The sequence below is a fragment of the Syngnathus floridae genome, chromosome 13, assembly GCF_059516105.1.
Source record: "Syngnathus floridae isolate MCC-2025c chromosome 13, RoL_Sflo_1.0, whole genome shotgun sequence".
Classification (NCBI taxonomy): Eukaryota; Metazoa; Chordata; class Actinopteri; order Syngnathiformes; family Syngnathidae; genus Syngnathus; species Syngnathus floridae.
Genome location: NC_142425.1, coordinates 5691455 through 5708280, shown reverse-complemented (window position 1 = coordinate 5708280; position 16826 = coordinate 5691455). Strand labels below are relative to the sequence as shown.

The following is a 16826-nucleotide window of genomic DNA, read 5'->3' as shown; positions in this document are numbered from 1 at the left end:
TTAAGGTTGTAATACTGTAAAAACATTTTTGTTGGAAAATGACAATTTTCCATTTTACTATTTTCATCACGAATACCGCTTACAGCGAAGGATGTGTTACGTATTCTGCAGGGTTGCAGCTACATGACTAAGTTCAAGGCTAGATCATACATTATAGCAAGTTAGACTCACTTAACATCCTTGGCATCAACTGGTGGGAAGGACATGGAGAGAATATTGTCAGGCTCCGCGTAGATGTCTAGTTTTGGTTTCTTGACCAGAATGAGGGGGGCAGTCCTGGCCACAACACGGTGTTTTGGCCCACCATCCATGCTTTCTTGGCAGGTCACTCTGAACTCATAGGTGGTATTGTGCCTCAGGCCAGTAATGAAGACCCGGAGCTTTCTGGCATCGATGTCCAACTTTTGACGGTTGTATTCGATCTAGAATTCAAACGCAGGGTTCAGAATTTGACACAAATTCAAGAATTCAACTTTTTAGGTAGTTTGCGGGAGGCCAATTTCTAGAAAGTAACTTCATCAAACGTACCGTGCATTTGTATGCGGACCTGCTTTCAGAAAACTTCCATGCAAGGACCACTGTGGTCTTGGTTGCCCACTTGATGGTAAAATTCTTTGGAACATCTGTTTGGTAGGGAAATGGTGGAAAAAGGTATAATAAGTGGATTGAACATAGCACCAGTACAAGTGAAAACCTCTGGTTAAAGCAACAAGAGAAAATAGTTGTTCCCCTGCAACGTTCCTCTGGTTTGGAGAGTGAGAATCGGTGAGCTGTCACAGACTGTGAGAAGGGCAATGCCATTGGTTAAGACACAGAGCACGGAAGACTCATGGAAGACAAACCCATGGAGCACAAAGGTGCGCCCACTGGCTAGCTATCATCATAGTGCCAACCGACCTCAACACTGTCTTATCAATTAAATCAATGTTGACGATGATAAGCAAGACCCCAGTATTCCTCTACCTCCACTGATTTAGGGTTGGCACTACTGACATGCTGCCAAGTGAACAGAGAGACAGACTCAAAACACAGCATGCCTTTGCAGTGCAATTGGGGGATACCATGCCACAAGGTGTCCCGTAAAGGGGCAGGGAAAGTGGGTAGAAGAATTGCAGAAGAAAACAAAACAAAGAGGGTTAGAAAGGGCGCAGTATCTTAAAACAACCTCAAACCCAAAACAAGGAACCAAGACCAGTTTTCTGTCCTTATCAAAAGGTCCAAAAACTCATTTGTGACTGGGTTTGCCTGAAAGCCATACCTTCGTTCAAAACTGGTGGTGTAAGATGGCATTAGTGTGAGTGTGCCTGGAAAGGGGCTGCAAAGACGACTTAAGGAGTGTCTGACCATACAGCACTTACCTTAGATTTTAAGGCTGCTCTCCGTTCTTTCTCAAGGACTGACTATGACTTACTGACTCTGGTTTTACCTTCTTTGAGTTAGTGAAGTGAGTATCCAACAGCAAGCATCTTAATATCACTATTAGCTTTCTTGAGGAAGAGTGCAGGTGGATAGAAAGGGGTGTGGTAGTTTTTTGTGTTCTTGCAAAAACTCCCAACCGCCTGGTAATTGGGTTGGGGGAGAAACAGGCAAGGCCTACCTGTTGGATCATAGCCCACAGTCCGATACTGGATAGGTGGGCTGTAGGGCCCAGGACCTACAATGGTGTGCGCACGAATTTTCACATCGTATGCCGAGTTTGGTTTGAGGCTGTTGAGCACGTAGGTGGATGGGTTGGGGGGCAAGTGGAGCTCCCGTGGTGCTCCTCCGGAATCAGCTTCCTTATAGGCCAAAGTGTACTCTGTGATTACACCATTCCTCTCTGCCAGCACTGGTGGTAACCAGGACAGCTGCACTGAGCAACATGTCACGTTGGAACCTTCATTCATTTGTGGATATCCCCCTGGTGTATTCTCTGGTACACTGAGTTCCACACCAGCTTCCTCCCCAAAGCCCCCTCTGCTTTTGGCGGAGAGTTTAAATAGGTAGGTGGCACCCCGGTGAATGTTGCCCAAGGAGTACTGCCGCTCTTGGGGAGAAAACTCGAGTGTGGCCAAAGGTGATACATCTTTACGACCAAACTGAAGCCTGTAACCTTGAAGGTCCATGCCATCTTTCAGGTCTGGTGGGTCCCAACATACCAGAGCAGATGTTTCAGACTCCTGTGTCACTGACAAAATAGGTGGACCAGGCACTGCAGAGAAAAATAAACAAAAAAGCGTAATTCACTGAAAACGTACTTACAAAACTAAAGATCTTGTACGTTTATTTAAAACAATGCTACAATTGTTATCATTTCATGAGACATACAGTCAAGGTAAAGAAAGCATATACGTAAAAAGTAAAGCAGCTTGTTATTTTCATACTGAGCCTGTTGTGTCCTCAATTGAACCCTCCCATAATGGTAGCAATTACTAATAACTGATAAGAGAAACAATCGCATTGATTTTATGACATCTATCTTGTATCAGGCACAAGCTAGTGTAGCATGCTCACTATGGAGCACTCACTTTTCACACAATTCGGATTTCAGGTGAGAGAGACATAAGCATCAAGTGCATTCAGTTTTGGACAATATACACCTTAGCCTAGTTACAGTCCTACTTTCACAATTTATCAGGATAGATGCCGCCAGCTCCTCAGCTGCCACCAATTGTTCTTGAGAGATGGCTGTGGATGAGGAAGGATTACTTGCAAAAGCATTCTATTCTATCCTCACTCAATTATCTCCTTCCAAAAAAAGTCTTGCAATGACACTACTCAATCTCAGTCTTGTCACTTTAGAATAAAAAAATGTACTGAATGAAGAACTCACAACAGCTTGTAATTCAATACGTGTATAACGGTGAAATGGAATCCAAGCAGGAATTAAAAAATAAAAGTATTGCCTGGGGTGTATGAGTAAACAACAAAGTAGTTTTTATAGCATGCTATCTTAGAGACAAATATGGATACATTTGCCTTTGTTTTTTTGCATTACAGCTTTTGCGTTTACTCTACCAGTATACAATTACTGCGGAATATGGTAATCTGGGGATACTAGCAACACTGCGCCTGCATATTAGTGGCTGCATATGATATCAATTCAAATTAAATCATTCAAAGTAAGCAGGACATCAGCCTCCTGTTCATTTTGATCATTTCCGTTTGCTAATGGTCCACATTCTGCTGGACTGAGATGAAGATGACTTCTGACGATGATCTTTGCCAGTAATGGGGGGTGGGGGGGGGGAGCGTGTTTGGTGAGAGAAATGCCTCTAATATAATCCCTCTACATACTAAATTCCATCTTGATGTCATTAAGAACCCCACTCTGCTTTCATGCTCATTCCTAATCATGGAAATTAAATCAGATCGTTCTGAATGTGACTGCTGAGAGTGCGTGTCTCAATTCAAAATTTTTCTTCACTCCAATTCACTGTATAGATCAGTGCATCTGTGTAGATTCTCAGTCATTCAGGTATTGGTAATCTGCAGCGTTTTGATTGCAAAAAATGTACCGTTATTTCTGGACTATAAGCCGCACCTGATTATGAGACGCACCAGCAAAAATTAGGGGAAAATCTTGGTTTTTTTTTTCATATACATATAAGCCGACGCAACAAGATGCCATCAACAATAGCCCAGTGCCCTCTAGTGGCCAGAGGAAACATCTACAATACACGCAGAAGCTCCATTTTATTCGTTAAGAGCCAAATCAACTGCCTTTGATTTAAAAGTGGCATCATATGCATTTCCTTTGTCACCCATAATAAGGGTTTGTGTATAAATGCTTCCTTTCTCCAATAATGTTCGCTTTTATCTCGTTCCGTCTCTTGTACGTGTCAATTGTGTGGCCCTATTTGCCTGGCGCACCGACATGCCATCAACAATTTTTCCCAGTGACCGTGTCTGGTCACATATCCCTCCGTCAAGCAAAGCGGTGCCGCACAACAGCGGTTCACAACCTTTTTACTAACGAGTGTGTACGTGTATTAGACATCAAAAAGATCACGAAAAATCCATAGATACGCCGCATCGGACTACAAGCCGCAGGGCTCAAAGCTTGTGCAAAAAGTAGCGGCTTATAGTCCGGAAAATACGGTACAAGTTCTGTATGTTGAAAACATTTGATCTTTAATCCACAAATTTCTCTTAACTTTTACAAGTGGGGGTTTAAGTATTTTTGCCTAAATGGATGTGACCTCCGGGGGTGGTCAACAGCGTATTGTTTTTATCACATATGCCAGCAAAGTCCCGATCTCATTTTATGTTGGAGATTAGTGTCTGTGTTTGTGTTTCATTAAAAAAAACCTTCAAAATGTGTTGTATATTTTAACTATCATTTCATATGATGAGAAGTGAAATGGTTTGATGTGTGTTTAGCCATGTGTGCAGTGTAACTGTTTGTAAAAGAGAGAGCAAGACAATCTTGGGGGATAAAAAATGAGGAATGATGAAGGTGACACAGGACAAAGAGCAATCTGCCTTGAAGACAAATACTGCAGTTGGAAATAAATATTTGTTTGTAAGTGTGTGTATGTGTGTTGTGAATAATTCTGGGGGTTCTTCAGACCTTGATTGTCCCTTGGTGGTCATCGATCTACTGTTTCTTCTGCTCTCCCCTCCCTTAGCCCCCCCAAAGAATCATCTACAATCCAACACCCCTCCTCCACTTCTCTGCATCGAATTCAGGTTCTACTCTCTGTCTCAATCCCCTTTCGTGAGCTTCCTGGCACGTTTCCCATCAGGCCACAGTATTAACAGCCTGCTGCTGACACCCACTCAGCCTGATTGAGAAAGTAGGGATCATGTTTCCCACCCATTTCCGCCCTTTCTCGCCATCGCTAGATGAACGCTCACATCAACTAAAACATACAGACTCAGTGCCGCCGTGATCATCTGAAATTGTACAACACAATTTGCAGTTACAGTTGTTCAACTGTACATTGGGAACATCTTAACCTACAGCTCATTTGTCCAGACTTCCAAATCTAAGTCCTTAATAACAGTCAAGAGGCTATGTTGTGCATGTGGACACATATATTAAGGGTGAAGGATATGAGGTATTTCTTAAACTGAACCTTGGAAAGGTCAAGACAAATTCATCAAACTACTACCTTCATCTCCATTTCCTTTTAATGTTGTGTTTCTTATGCAGAAGAGCATGTGGCAAGGGTTCATGGATAAATTGAATTTGTAATGCAAGAAATGTCAAGGAGACACAATTTGCACTACATTACACATGGCATATTTCCAGATCTTACTTTATATAAGACAGCAATCCAGAAAGAAATGCAGGACTGGTTACCACAAAATCAAAAAATGTTGTTTGAGAGCAGGCCCCAAGATGTTCATGTACTATATACATTTTCTTGGACTGCATGTCGCTCCAGAGTATGAGTAGGACTAACAAATGCATAATAAAGAAGAAAGTGCTGAGTGTAGGTCTAATTTGGGGGGAAATGTATTTTAAAGATACAATGACAAAGAACAACAGAGTTTGGACTTAACATCTGCGTTTCCAAATCGTGGGTGTGTTCTGAACATCGCTCCAAGCGTGCACGGCTTTGCTCTGACCGTTCACTAACTCAGAGCATTGTTCAAATGTGCCAGTTGGTTATTCAGAGTGCACCCAAAGAAGGACTGCCGGGCCAAACAAGGAAAGGAAACAGTTTAAGCTGTCGGTGATTAAAATAGTACAAACACCGAGCCTGTCATCTGAGCATTTCAAAGCCCAAGATCAAGATGAGTTACCACTGTGCATAAATTCTTTTAATATATCACAAAAGCAAATTCCCGTCCTACGTCACCTTCACAACTCATTGTCAGCAATGCAAGTGAGCCAACTAACCAATTGTATTAAGAAGACATTAATATGCAACAGAGACTTACAGACAAGACTCATGAAGGTCCTTCAGCAACAAGGCTTAAACAAAAGAAGCCAACTTTAATGTATCTAAACTTACTATTTTCATTCTTTAATGTCTAAAACAACAGAACTAGTTTTGCAACACTTCCCTGGAATAAGTTGTGTTCAAAAGTGGCAATTAATTCTTTTATGGTAAAAATATGGTTTTTTGCAATTGAACTTAGCTCAACATCATCGTCATCTAGAGGTATGGAAGTTTTACCACACACAATTTGTATACATTGTTGAGTGTCCAGCAAAGTTGATGAGAGGGATGCAACCTCTCCGGATGTCTTTATTGAATCAGATTGATGCTTTTAACTGGAGAAAATAAGTATTCAGGAAATGACTAAAGATACAACGTGTTAACCGGGGCTTGCATTTCAAGTCTGCTTCCTGCACTCCACATTGAAGTGGCCACACCCTTTTCCTTTTAAACTCACACATGCACCTCACAACATCCATTTATATGGTGTAACAACAGCATTGCATCAGATAATGTCTGTTAGCAAGCTTTTAAGATGCTGACGTCTTGCAACACTACCTCATAGCACAATCCTATAAATAGGATAAGAGACTGTTGTGACGTATTAAACAGCCAGTACTTGCGCCAAAAAATCCTGCAGCTGCTTTAGTTTTGCTGTTGGTCTCTTGGCACCCACCCTCATAATTTTTTTGTCAGTTCTTGATAATGTCACTACTGGGCCATATTTTATTCAGTTGATGATGACTGCCTTCACTGGGTTCTTTGGTATACTCAATGCCTCTTTTGTATCCTTCTCCTAACCAAAACCTCGGAATAAAGAGATCCTTCTGATTCTGGAAGCTCTCTGTAGATCATATCTTGTGGTATAAGATGTTATGACAGAAATGTTATGAAAGGCCAACTACAAGATCTTTACGAATGCCTTAATGTGGTGCTAATCGGAGGTACTTAAGATTTAAAGTCAACTTTAAATACTGGTAGCTGTATGTTGACTCCAATTGAATGAGGTTGAATGTGATTGGCTAATTCTGAACATAGCCACATCACTTGGATGCACACCTCATTATCTCAGTTACTTATTTTTACTTCCCCATAGAAAAAATATTCTTTGTTTTCAGTTGAGTTGTACAGATTATAAATCACATTAAACGGGAGGAAGTTTCGACTTGATTTATCTTGTTCGTCCTCTTCTTTTTTTTTACGTCAACATAACTAGGCTTTTGAACAAGGGTCTGTAGATTTTACATCAATTCATACTGTCATGACTTAGTAAGTTTGTCTTGGTTAATTTTTTTTTGTTTTTTTATTTTGATAATAAAATGGTCTACGTACAATAGACTACATATATATGCGTTACACTTGGATTACAAATAGTTAAAGCTGGCCTGTTTAATCTTCCTCTCATGGCATATATAAAAATATTTCACCCTTCAATCATAAAAAAAAAAGTGTTGTTTCCCTTTGAGGGAAAACATGTTCAGACTGGCAAATATCAGTGAACCGTCTCTAACCGAAGGATCGAGTGTGACACCTCTCTCCTATGCCCCACACACAATGTCACAACCTCCTGGCACTTGTAACATTTGACACTTGCCAGGAATTTGAGGCCCCAGTTTTGTGTTTGAGCATGTGTCACCATAATATTGATTGAAAAGACACATTATGTTTTTGTTTCACAATTTGAAAGTCAGGTTAACTGCCTTTTAAATGCCATTGACTCAGCGTGGGGTGGAGAAGGCAAGATAAAAATTTAATAATATTTTTATCCACGTTATTATACAAACTGAACAGATATCAATACTGTGACCCATGTGCTGCATTAAAAAACCCACTGTCACACACACCAAGGAATCCCATCGTAGTTGCACTGACCTGCACCTTTGGTCACCACCAGTTTGGGTTTGCTCCGTGCTCCATCGCCTTTGGTGGTGTATGCCGCCACCGTGATGGAGTAAGTGGTGTCTGGCTTGAGCCCTCCAATAACCATTTCCTATAGAAAAAAAGTAAAAACATAAGGGCAAAATATTATTTTTTGTAAATGTTTTACCTTTTTACCAAACTTCATGCACCTCATGTTGACTAACTGGACTTTGCATACAACTGTTACACATCCCTTGGATGTGAAAATATTGTTCCCCATATGGTAGAAGAATATGAGATGTGTAAGTTCAAAGCATCCCATATCCCTTTAGATATACACAGGTCAATAATTTAACTTTGCGATAAATGCGTTTGAACTACAGTACATCATATCTGTTCACTAGGAGAGTTTAAATCAGCCATTATGTTTCCTTTCACTCTCTTGAAAGAAAGCCTTCTGATCAATTCTTATGAATCTTTCAAGAGAGTGAATGAATGCAAAATGGGCTTTTTTAACAGGCTGCCTGGCAGACAGATGGGGGAGGTCAATAAAATTAAATGAGCTATAAGCATTGTCTTGCAATTTAGATGGTTTCTGCACAATGCAGACGGACCAAGGTTTGTATGGTAGTTTTCAAATCAGATCATTTAAAGAATGCTTTTGTGTGAAAAGGAACATTCATGCATGCATGTGGGGTAAAATTCACTGTTTCCAAATTCAAAAAAAAAGAAAAAAAAAAGAGACTCAAAGAAGGGACTAATATTGTTTTCAAGTATCACTAGGAAAACAAGATGGGAGCACAAGACAATATGTTTCAACAACACACAGCAAGTATCACTCCAGGCACGATGGACAGTGGATAGTACATCAGTTATTGACATGACTGTTTTTCCTCAGTGGTCTAACGACAAAGTGCCCACTTTTAAACTCTCGAGTTGCCATCCAAACACATAAAGGATTGAAGTAGTTTTTAAAATCATGCCGGATTGATGCAATAGCCACTGTCTATAGCTTCCCAACTTCACAAAGCACTCAAGTGGAACTTTGTACTCACATATTCAGCTGTATCGTCCGTTTCCCACTAACAACCCCCGCCAAAGAGGAGAGTATGGGAGAGAATGCAACATTTTTTAAAAAGGAGAGAGAGCAAACAGGGAAGAAATAGGATTGTGAGCGATGGTGGCATTCAAGATTTGGGTGCAGAAGGCTGGAGTCAGAAGTAGGTCGCTTTTTTTGTGATACCACAAGAAAAAAAGAACTGAGAAAAGGTTTGTCTGCAGGGCGTGGCAATGTTTTTCTAGTGCTAAATCATCAATGCAGCAAAATCCAGATGCACTATTGGAGGCTTTCAAGGATTTTATCGTCATTAGAGTTTATTGCAATGAAAACATATATTTCTTGTCTGGACTTTTTTACTGTAACGTAAAAGGCTCATTGTAGTTGGGATTTATGTTTAAGCTTAAGTGTAAAAAGAGAACAAATAGATTGCTAGCTGTCATGGATGAGTGATTTGTGGTGAACTGTTTTCATGCTAGTTTAAGTCTTTTCCATGGTGAACCACAACAAGCAGCAGTTTCATTTTGTCCTTGCATTAGATTCAAGTGCACAATCATTTTAATGGAGATATGAACAAAGAGTCCAGACAGTCCTAATAAAAGCCATGAAGGAAATGTTGCAGAGAAAGATGAGTGAAGCTTTTGATTACAGTTTTCGGTAAGGGAAGAGGCAGTTCAGAATATTGCAGTAATGCGAAATGATATCCAAGCGGGAAGAGCACCCAGATGATTTCCCCAACTCCAGCAATATTTGCACGGTAACTTTGCTGACCTAGATACACAGTTTGTAGTGCGTGGAAAAAAATGGCTCTTACTTGTCACTACTATTGAGTTAGAGGAAGTTTGCTGGTAGGACCATGATTGGAAAAAAACTCATGAAATAATATTTGGTCCACAGCCACTTGGTATACATAGATGGTCTTACCTGGGCATCAGCCAGCATGACATCCTTGATGAGGGGCAGGCCCCTGGATTCTCCATTCTCCACACGAACATAGTGGACCTGATAGCCACGGATCTGCCCGTGCTGCTTTCCTGGCATCAGAGACCGCCACATCACCTTAAGTGCAGTGGAGTTTAACACCTCCACCTCCACTCGCCTTGGAGGGCTGCCAGGAACTACAGGAAGCATTTAAAATACAATGTAAAATGAATGGAAGCTGTTTTCAACTAAATAAAAAACACTGAAACATGGAAAAGCATATTGAATAAAGATGGAATAGTTGTAGAAATTGTCCACAGATTCAGAAATATGCTCTGTCATTATACGTGCAGTAGCTATGTATAAATATCATGACTGTGTCATTTCCAATAACACTGACAATTGGTTGTTTTTATTTCTTAGGCATGCTTTAGTTCTTATCCTCTACACTCACAAAGGCTTGTATTTGAAAGCAATATAAGCGTGTCTAAAGTTTCAGCTATATCAGTGGTGTACAGAAGGCTCAAAGTGCCGTGGTAATAGAAGTGGAAAAGATTTTGGGCAAGCCAAGGCTAGCCATCTGTCTGATTCTCATGTGCTGCGGCAGGCTCACATCGATCCATTTATCAGTTTTATAGCTGAGCTGCAGCTTCTGTCATTGAGTTTGCACTGAGAATTTACTTGTTTTACTCATTACATTTGTACACTGTATTTTAGCTTAAACTAGAACATAAAACACATTAACTTCAACTTTTTTGAATCTACATAAATTCACGTTTCGATGCACAACACAAGTCCAAAATGACCTGCATTCATTTCCCATGTCATTGCATGCTGACCGAGTTTTCATTTGTTCACCCTTCATTTAATTTACTATTGAATACTCCAAGTAATCTTTAAATTTTTGATTACCAGAGATCATTATTTTAATATTTTGTTTTGTAGGTTATTTACCAAACATATTTACACTTGAGAGGTCAGATTGATTGGAGCCAAACAAATTTGCAATTAGTATTTGTGATATGTATCCCATTTTGCCACACAATACAATATATTTTTCAAATAACAGCTATTGAACTGTAAATAATCTCGGCTGCTTCATTGAAGACTATCCTATGCTAAAATGACTTTGTAGAGCAGGTATGACAATTTGTCAACATTTCTGTGAATGCTCACCCAAAGAAAACAAATACATGTTTACTACAAAACAGACATTTATGTACCGTCTTCATCGGTCCTGCAGATTAACGGCTCGCTTTCAGGGCCCGGCCCAACGACCGTGAAAGCGGACACAGTGATGCGATACTGGGTCCATTTATCCAATCGCTGCAGAAGCACCTGCTCTTCAGTGGCAGGCACGGTGGGCTCTTCCACCAACTCCACATCATCGCTGATGCCCTCTGACTGTTCCACCACCTGGTAGCGCACCCTATACCCCGCCAGGAGACCATTCTGACTCTTCAATGGCGGGGGGTGCCAACTTACCAGCAATGTGGTGGAGCTGGTGCTGCTGCACTTAATGTCTTGAGGGGGGGCTGAGGGCTCTGGTGAAGTGGACAGGACAGAAAAGTAGGCAGAGGGGGAAGAAGGAGGGGGTAGAGGACCAGAAGGATGGTCAAAGAGGAGGGTGGGGTGAAAAACAAAAAAATACAAAAGATGGGAGAGATAAAGAAAATGATAAAAAGGAAAATTTGAAACCTGGGTCATAAAACAATGGGAATAATTTAAACTAACAGAATTGCGGGAGCAAACAAGAATGTAAAACTTGGATTAAGAAATGTAAACATAAATGGAGTGATGGAAACATTTATTGTAATAATGAATCAAGATGCTTCAACTACCCTTCAAATGTCAAATAAAAAGATTCCAAGTTGAATTAGAGCTGATCTATTCAGTTTTTTTGCATTTGGATCTTTTTTTTTTTTTCACTGTGATCCTTGAGTTTTACTTCTTGGTGTAGGCCTGGTGTCTTGTTTTGACCAAAATGGCTGTCATACAATTAATTCTTTTGAGTATTTCCTCCTTTACATTATTTTTCCTTGTGTAAAAATTATGTTTGATGTTTAATAGTATCTAAAATGCAAAAAGCAACACCTATTTGTGAAATTCCAAATTTTAACTTGATACTTTTCGCTTGCAATCTGGAAGCAATTACAAATATTGTGTTTAATTACACAGCATGCCTTGCATTGATCCTTTTAACCATTTGGTAAGTAGAAAAAAACATCGCTACATTAAGCACCATTCATTATTACATTGAATGTAAAAATAGTACAACTGCCAACACATGAAATAAATACCAACAAAATTTAAGCCATTCCACACGCAAAAACTCAAATGGAATAAATCATAAACGTGAGAGGGGTACTGGGAGATGAATTTTTATGTAACCCGTGTCACTCAAAAAAAAATAATAGTTAATTCAAAATAATAACATAGGAAAACATGGGACAAACAGAATACTCCACACAACCGCAGAAAAAATAAAAAACGAGGAAGAAAAAAAAAATGACAACAAAAATTGTCTGCATCATACGTACCTGGCTCCCACAAATACTACATTTTAAAGACTTTCTTACTACCAGCCCTAGACTATAGCAAGTGCTTCCTTTCCTTAAAGCCAATTAAGAAATGTTTGAGTCATGTTCAATTCAACATTGCACTTTAATTTGGGTGATGTCGACGTCAGCTTTGGATCCACTTTCAGAGTTTGGGAGGTTCAGCTTTTTGCTTTAGCCAGGGCTGCTTAATACTCATGTATGTTTGGGCCGGAAGGGTCCACAAGACTGTGAGAGGGGAGGCTGTAGGTTTCTACGGGAGTTAGCAAGGCACACAACACACTCATTTATTTTTGTTTAAATGAATCCCATTTCATATCATTTGTTTATTAAACTTGTGAAGCTGTCAGGGTAGTTAGCTTACGAGAAAAGCCTTGGATAGATTGTAAATGGTACATACGCATTAAAGGTTAATGATATTGTATTGTACATGACCGCATTGTCACTTTTTGCAAACCAACTTAACGAATGCATGAAATAAAAACCAGAGTTTGTGAGTGGTAGACAACAAATAGGTCAAGACCTCACAATCCCTTCCCCGTGTCCAATGGGCTTATTTCCTTTCGGTCTTACTGGATTTGGAGCCTTTGAGCTTATTTCCACCACTTTTGTTGTATTAGCAAAACTCTCCACATCAACAATGATTGCTCAGTCCTCAGTCTTTGTGATGTAGTAAAGAGGCTGTGAATGTGACAGTGCACAGGCTATCGCTGTGCACAGGCCTCCTCTAGACAGATGATGGTTTAAAACTGGCTGTGGCAGAGCTTTAATAAAGTGCATTACCCATGAACAAGACCAGCAGTAGGATTATGGATTCAAGAACTAAGCGAGAACCTTCGGTAATTCTTAACTTGAGGGTCTTTTGAAACTTCTATGGAAGTTTCATGCCAAATCATTTGTAATGTCTACATTCCAATTCTTGAATCTGACACCAGGGAACCAATTACATTAAAGTAGCTGATGGTGGGACTGTGCTGTATAATTTTACAAGTGTACAATTCAATCACCTGCTAAAAATTTTATTTGGAGATACCAATTAGAACTGAAAACTGTAGTTTATTATATGAGTCAAGAAAATATATTTAGCAGTCTGTCAATTCGGGATGTCACATGAATAGCTTATACTGCACTGTGACAGAGTTTGAAAAACTTATACTGAACTTGGAATCTGATCAAATTGAATTCTTCAAACATAAGTGATTTACGCAATGGTCCTACGGCCGGTCAGAAGCTACCAAACAGTTCTAGTAACCACATCGCCTACCGTTGAAACTGGATTAATTTGCATAGTGCATGTAGAGTTTAACACTTCATCTAGCCAGGCCAGTATTGGATGTCCACACAAAAAAAAAAAAAAAAAAATTGCAATCAGCGAAAAAGCACATCTCACTGCCTACATGGGAAATGTGTTTTCATCAGCAGTGTCAATGAGCAGCATGGTCACATTTGGAGATCATTATAAAATTAATCTTCCTTGATTCCAAATGCCCATGCTGTATTTAAAACAAATGCTCCAATACATCTAAAAACCTCTCGTAATTACAGTAAGTGGAAAGGCTAAACGGCTTGTTTGGCTAAATATGGAGGATTTAGAATCCACTGCTTTAATTTGAGAGACAGCTCGACTGGCTACTGGCAGTTCCGAGGTATAATCTAAACGCATAAAGCCTAACAATCCAAGGGAATGGGTCAGAGCTCATAGCAAACCATGAAATTAATTCTGAAGCTATGAAATGGGATTTCTATCTGTGACTTTGTGGCCCTGCAGTCCGCTAACACCTACTCCCAGGATACAACTCATGCCCTATTACCATGTCTTAAAACTGGGTAAGAGCGTGAGGGATGCTGGGAGCCTGCCCGCTTCTCAAATTGTGGACCCAATCAAGCCTCGTCTGAACAGTCTCACATTAAATAGGCTCAGGATCTGGGCCGACTGTGACACCTTAACCCTAGAGGCCTTGCTGCTTGTCAATGAGAGCCACTGTTGTCAGTAATATCAGATCTATTTTATTCATTTCATCTTATAACAAATAAGAAGCCCAAAGTGGCTATTGTAATTGAAAGGTTAAAAGGCAATTAATAATACAATTTATAAGTAGACATTGTCGACAAAGTGGTCCCCATGACAATAGCCCCGGGTGATGCCTCTTCCATTGAGCATAAACATTAACGTTTTTTTGTATTCATAAAACAGATACTGGACAATTACTTCATACTTGTATGTCTTTGTTTGTACTTAGTGGTGAAGAATTTCAGTCTGCCTTGGAATACACCAGCATACTTTTTGTTCTGTGTTGTATGCCACTGACAATTGCACATCACTAGTTTTAACATGAGACATATGGCCGACATTATATCTTCCCTCAAGCTTGGATATATAGAGGCACTATAGTTTCTGACATTAATAGAAAGCCACTTAGCAGTGATGTCACCATAATATGATTTAACATACCAGTGACACTGCTAAAGTGGAAAAATTACAGTGATGTGTTAAAAGCAGATTGAGAATCAGGTATCTCTGGGAGGTTTTCAAGAATGGCAGACTGAATCCCTCCAACCACAAAGACACTTACCTTCTGGCATCCAAAAGATTAAATTGTTGTCACTTATATTTTTCTCTGTTTTAGACTGTGATTGCTCTGACCTACACAGTAAGCTCCCAACGAGAATCCCTTGAGAGCCGAGTGTTGACTCCCACATTCGCCCCTTAAACAATATTTCCTGGGAGAGTTCACGGGCAAAAGGCAGAACCGTGAATGGATAGAAAAGGTGGAGAACTAGGTAAAAGCGAGCACTCAAATAGTATGCAAATTTAAGAAAAAGATGCTCAACACTTCAAATATGGACCGACACTCCGATAAAAATTATGGTTATCCTTTTTATCCATTGTGGAGTGGAGAAGCCCCCTTTCTCTAATTCTGGCTTGGACCATTCGTACTTTTTCAGCATGTATGTGGCACTATGGTATGCTTGCAGCTGGCAAGACCTCCCCCAAAAAAACCACCAAATAAACAAAATAAACAGCAGCAGGCTACAGTTTGACACAACGTCAAACTAATCCATCAGAATAACCAATAAAGTAACAGAAGGTAACTAAAAGAATAAACTCAAAGAATTCAATACAAGGGAAGGGACAGAATGTGAGCAAGGCCATTCATTCCAAGGAGAGCTTAGTATGTTCCTTTTCGCAGAGGAACAAGTGGCAAATACAGAAGGGGATGGGGGAGGCGGGGGGGTGGGGGTCAGAATAGGCTGATGTAGGATGGAGTGTGTATCCAGCCCAATGTGGTTGTGGTTTATCTTTCAAGGGAAGAAAACACAGCTAAGGAAATAGCAGACAGAGTGACAGGTGAAGATGGACAACGACACCCAAGAGACACCAAGTGAGGAATGAAGCTGGAAGAATATAAAATATATTTTCATGCCTAGAACGATCAACAATGCAATGATTTAGATTCATAATAGCACCCTTGGGGGGGGTAAGAGTGACTGCCGCATGCAACTGGCGCTCTCCTCGGTGAAGCTGCACTGTCTGTGTAGCTCTGCTGCTCAGAAATAAAAACAAACAAACGAAAAAAATGAACAGTGAGGTGGTTGCTTCAAAGTTCCTGTGCCCAGATTTTGGAGTGTGGGGCAGCCAACAAGTTGCACTGGTAGAAACAGAAAATGTGTTAAAGGATGTCTACTCCTTCACCATGGTTCTCCTATGCACTGGTCATTTTAACATCACAAATGGTGGTAGAAGGGAATTAGAGCATCATTTTTAGTATGGCGTTTATATACATATGTATCTATTTAACTTTTGCAACTGTTTGAGTATCAACACCCCATACATTTTAATATCACATAATAGACATGTCAGGATATTTTGTCTTTAAAAGAGTAGGTAAGGGAGGTATTTATATCATCATGTTGAAGTGAAGCATAACGAGGGGAAGGTAAAGTAACATTAATCAAAGAATTAGAAATAAATGCCAAGTTTAAAAGGGCAATAACAGCAATTAAAGACAATAACTGATCAGGTTGTTGTAATACGTACAAGTGAAAACATCTACGCAGAAGTAGACAGGAATTCAGGATGCATACATTTGGTGGACAGTTTTTCTTTGGTGATCAAACTCCCATATATCAATCCCAATTGTGACCCAGTTCATAAGAGAACCTTGGTGGATTTAGAGCAGAGTTGACGTTTTGTGTTTTCATGTGTATCAAAGTGCACTTGCTCATTCCAAAAGAAAAGCAACAAGAAAGTAAAGCAGAAACTAGTAACACAACTGGGACACGTAAGTGCAGATTGATTAGGTGTAGAGGAGACTCCTATGCACCTGGAACCACAGCCATATTATCCAATAAGGTAATTCAGATTCCTTCAGTCTAAATTCAACCAAATGAAGCGATTTCTAATGCACTGTACATCTAAATGCACAAGATAAAAAATAAATGGTGAAACGAGTCAAATTCAAAAATATGAATCCACACAGCTCGGCTTTGAATCCTGTTATGTCTAAGAAGAAAACATTGTTCAAACAATGCAATATTCAGCACTAGAGAACATAT

General features: G+C 39.9%; 1 protein-coding gene and 1 long non-coding RNA gene across 8 annotated transcripts in view; one reads left to right on the top strand and one right to left on the bottom strand.

Annotated features, from left to right (window-relative positions):
* Positions 1-16826, bottom strand: part of ptprsa (protein tyrosine phosphatase receptor type Sa) — a 166627-nt gene that overhangs the window by 32811 nt on the left and 116990 nt on the right. For 5 of the 7 annotated variants that reach the window (XM_088393314.1, XM_088393319.1, XM_088393315.1 and 2 more), the window contains 7 exons: positions 10935-11255; positions 9715-9908; positions 8789-8815; positions 7746-7863; positions 1598-2191; positions 529-623; positions 172-422 (listed from right to left, as the gene is read on the bottom strand). In XM_088393314.1, coding sequence (XP_088249440.1) covers positions 172-422; positions 529-623; positions 1598-2191; positions 7746-7863; positions 8789-8815; positions 9715-9908; positions 10935-11255 — 1600 coding nt within the window. The remainder of the gene's footprint in view (positions 1-171; positions 423-528; positions 624-1597; positions 2192-7745; positions 7864-8788; positions 8816-9714; positions 9909-10934; positions 11256-16826) is intronic. The other 2 variants (XM_088393316.1, XM_088393318.1) reach the window with 2 other exon arrangements.
* LOC148388301 (uncharacterized) lies at positions 12972-15834 on the top strand. The gene is made up of 3 exons (XR_015861980.1): positions 12972-13108; positions 14897-15050; positions 15578-15834. It is a non-coding gene; the product is annotated as an uncharacterized LOC148388301 (long non-coding RNA).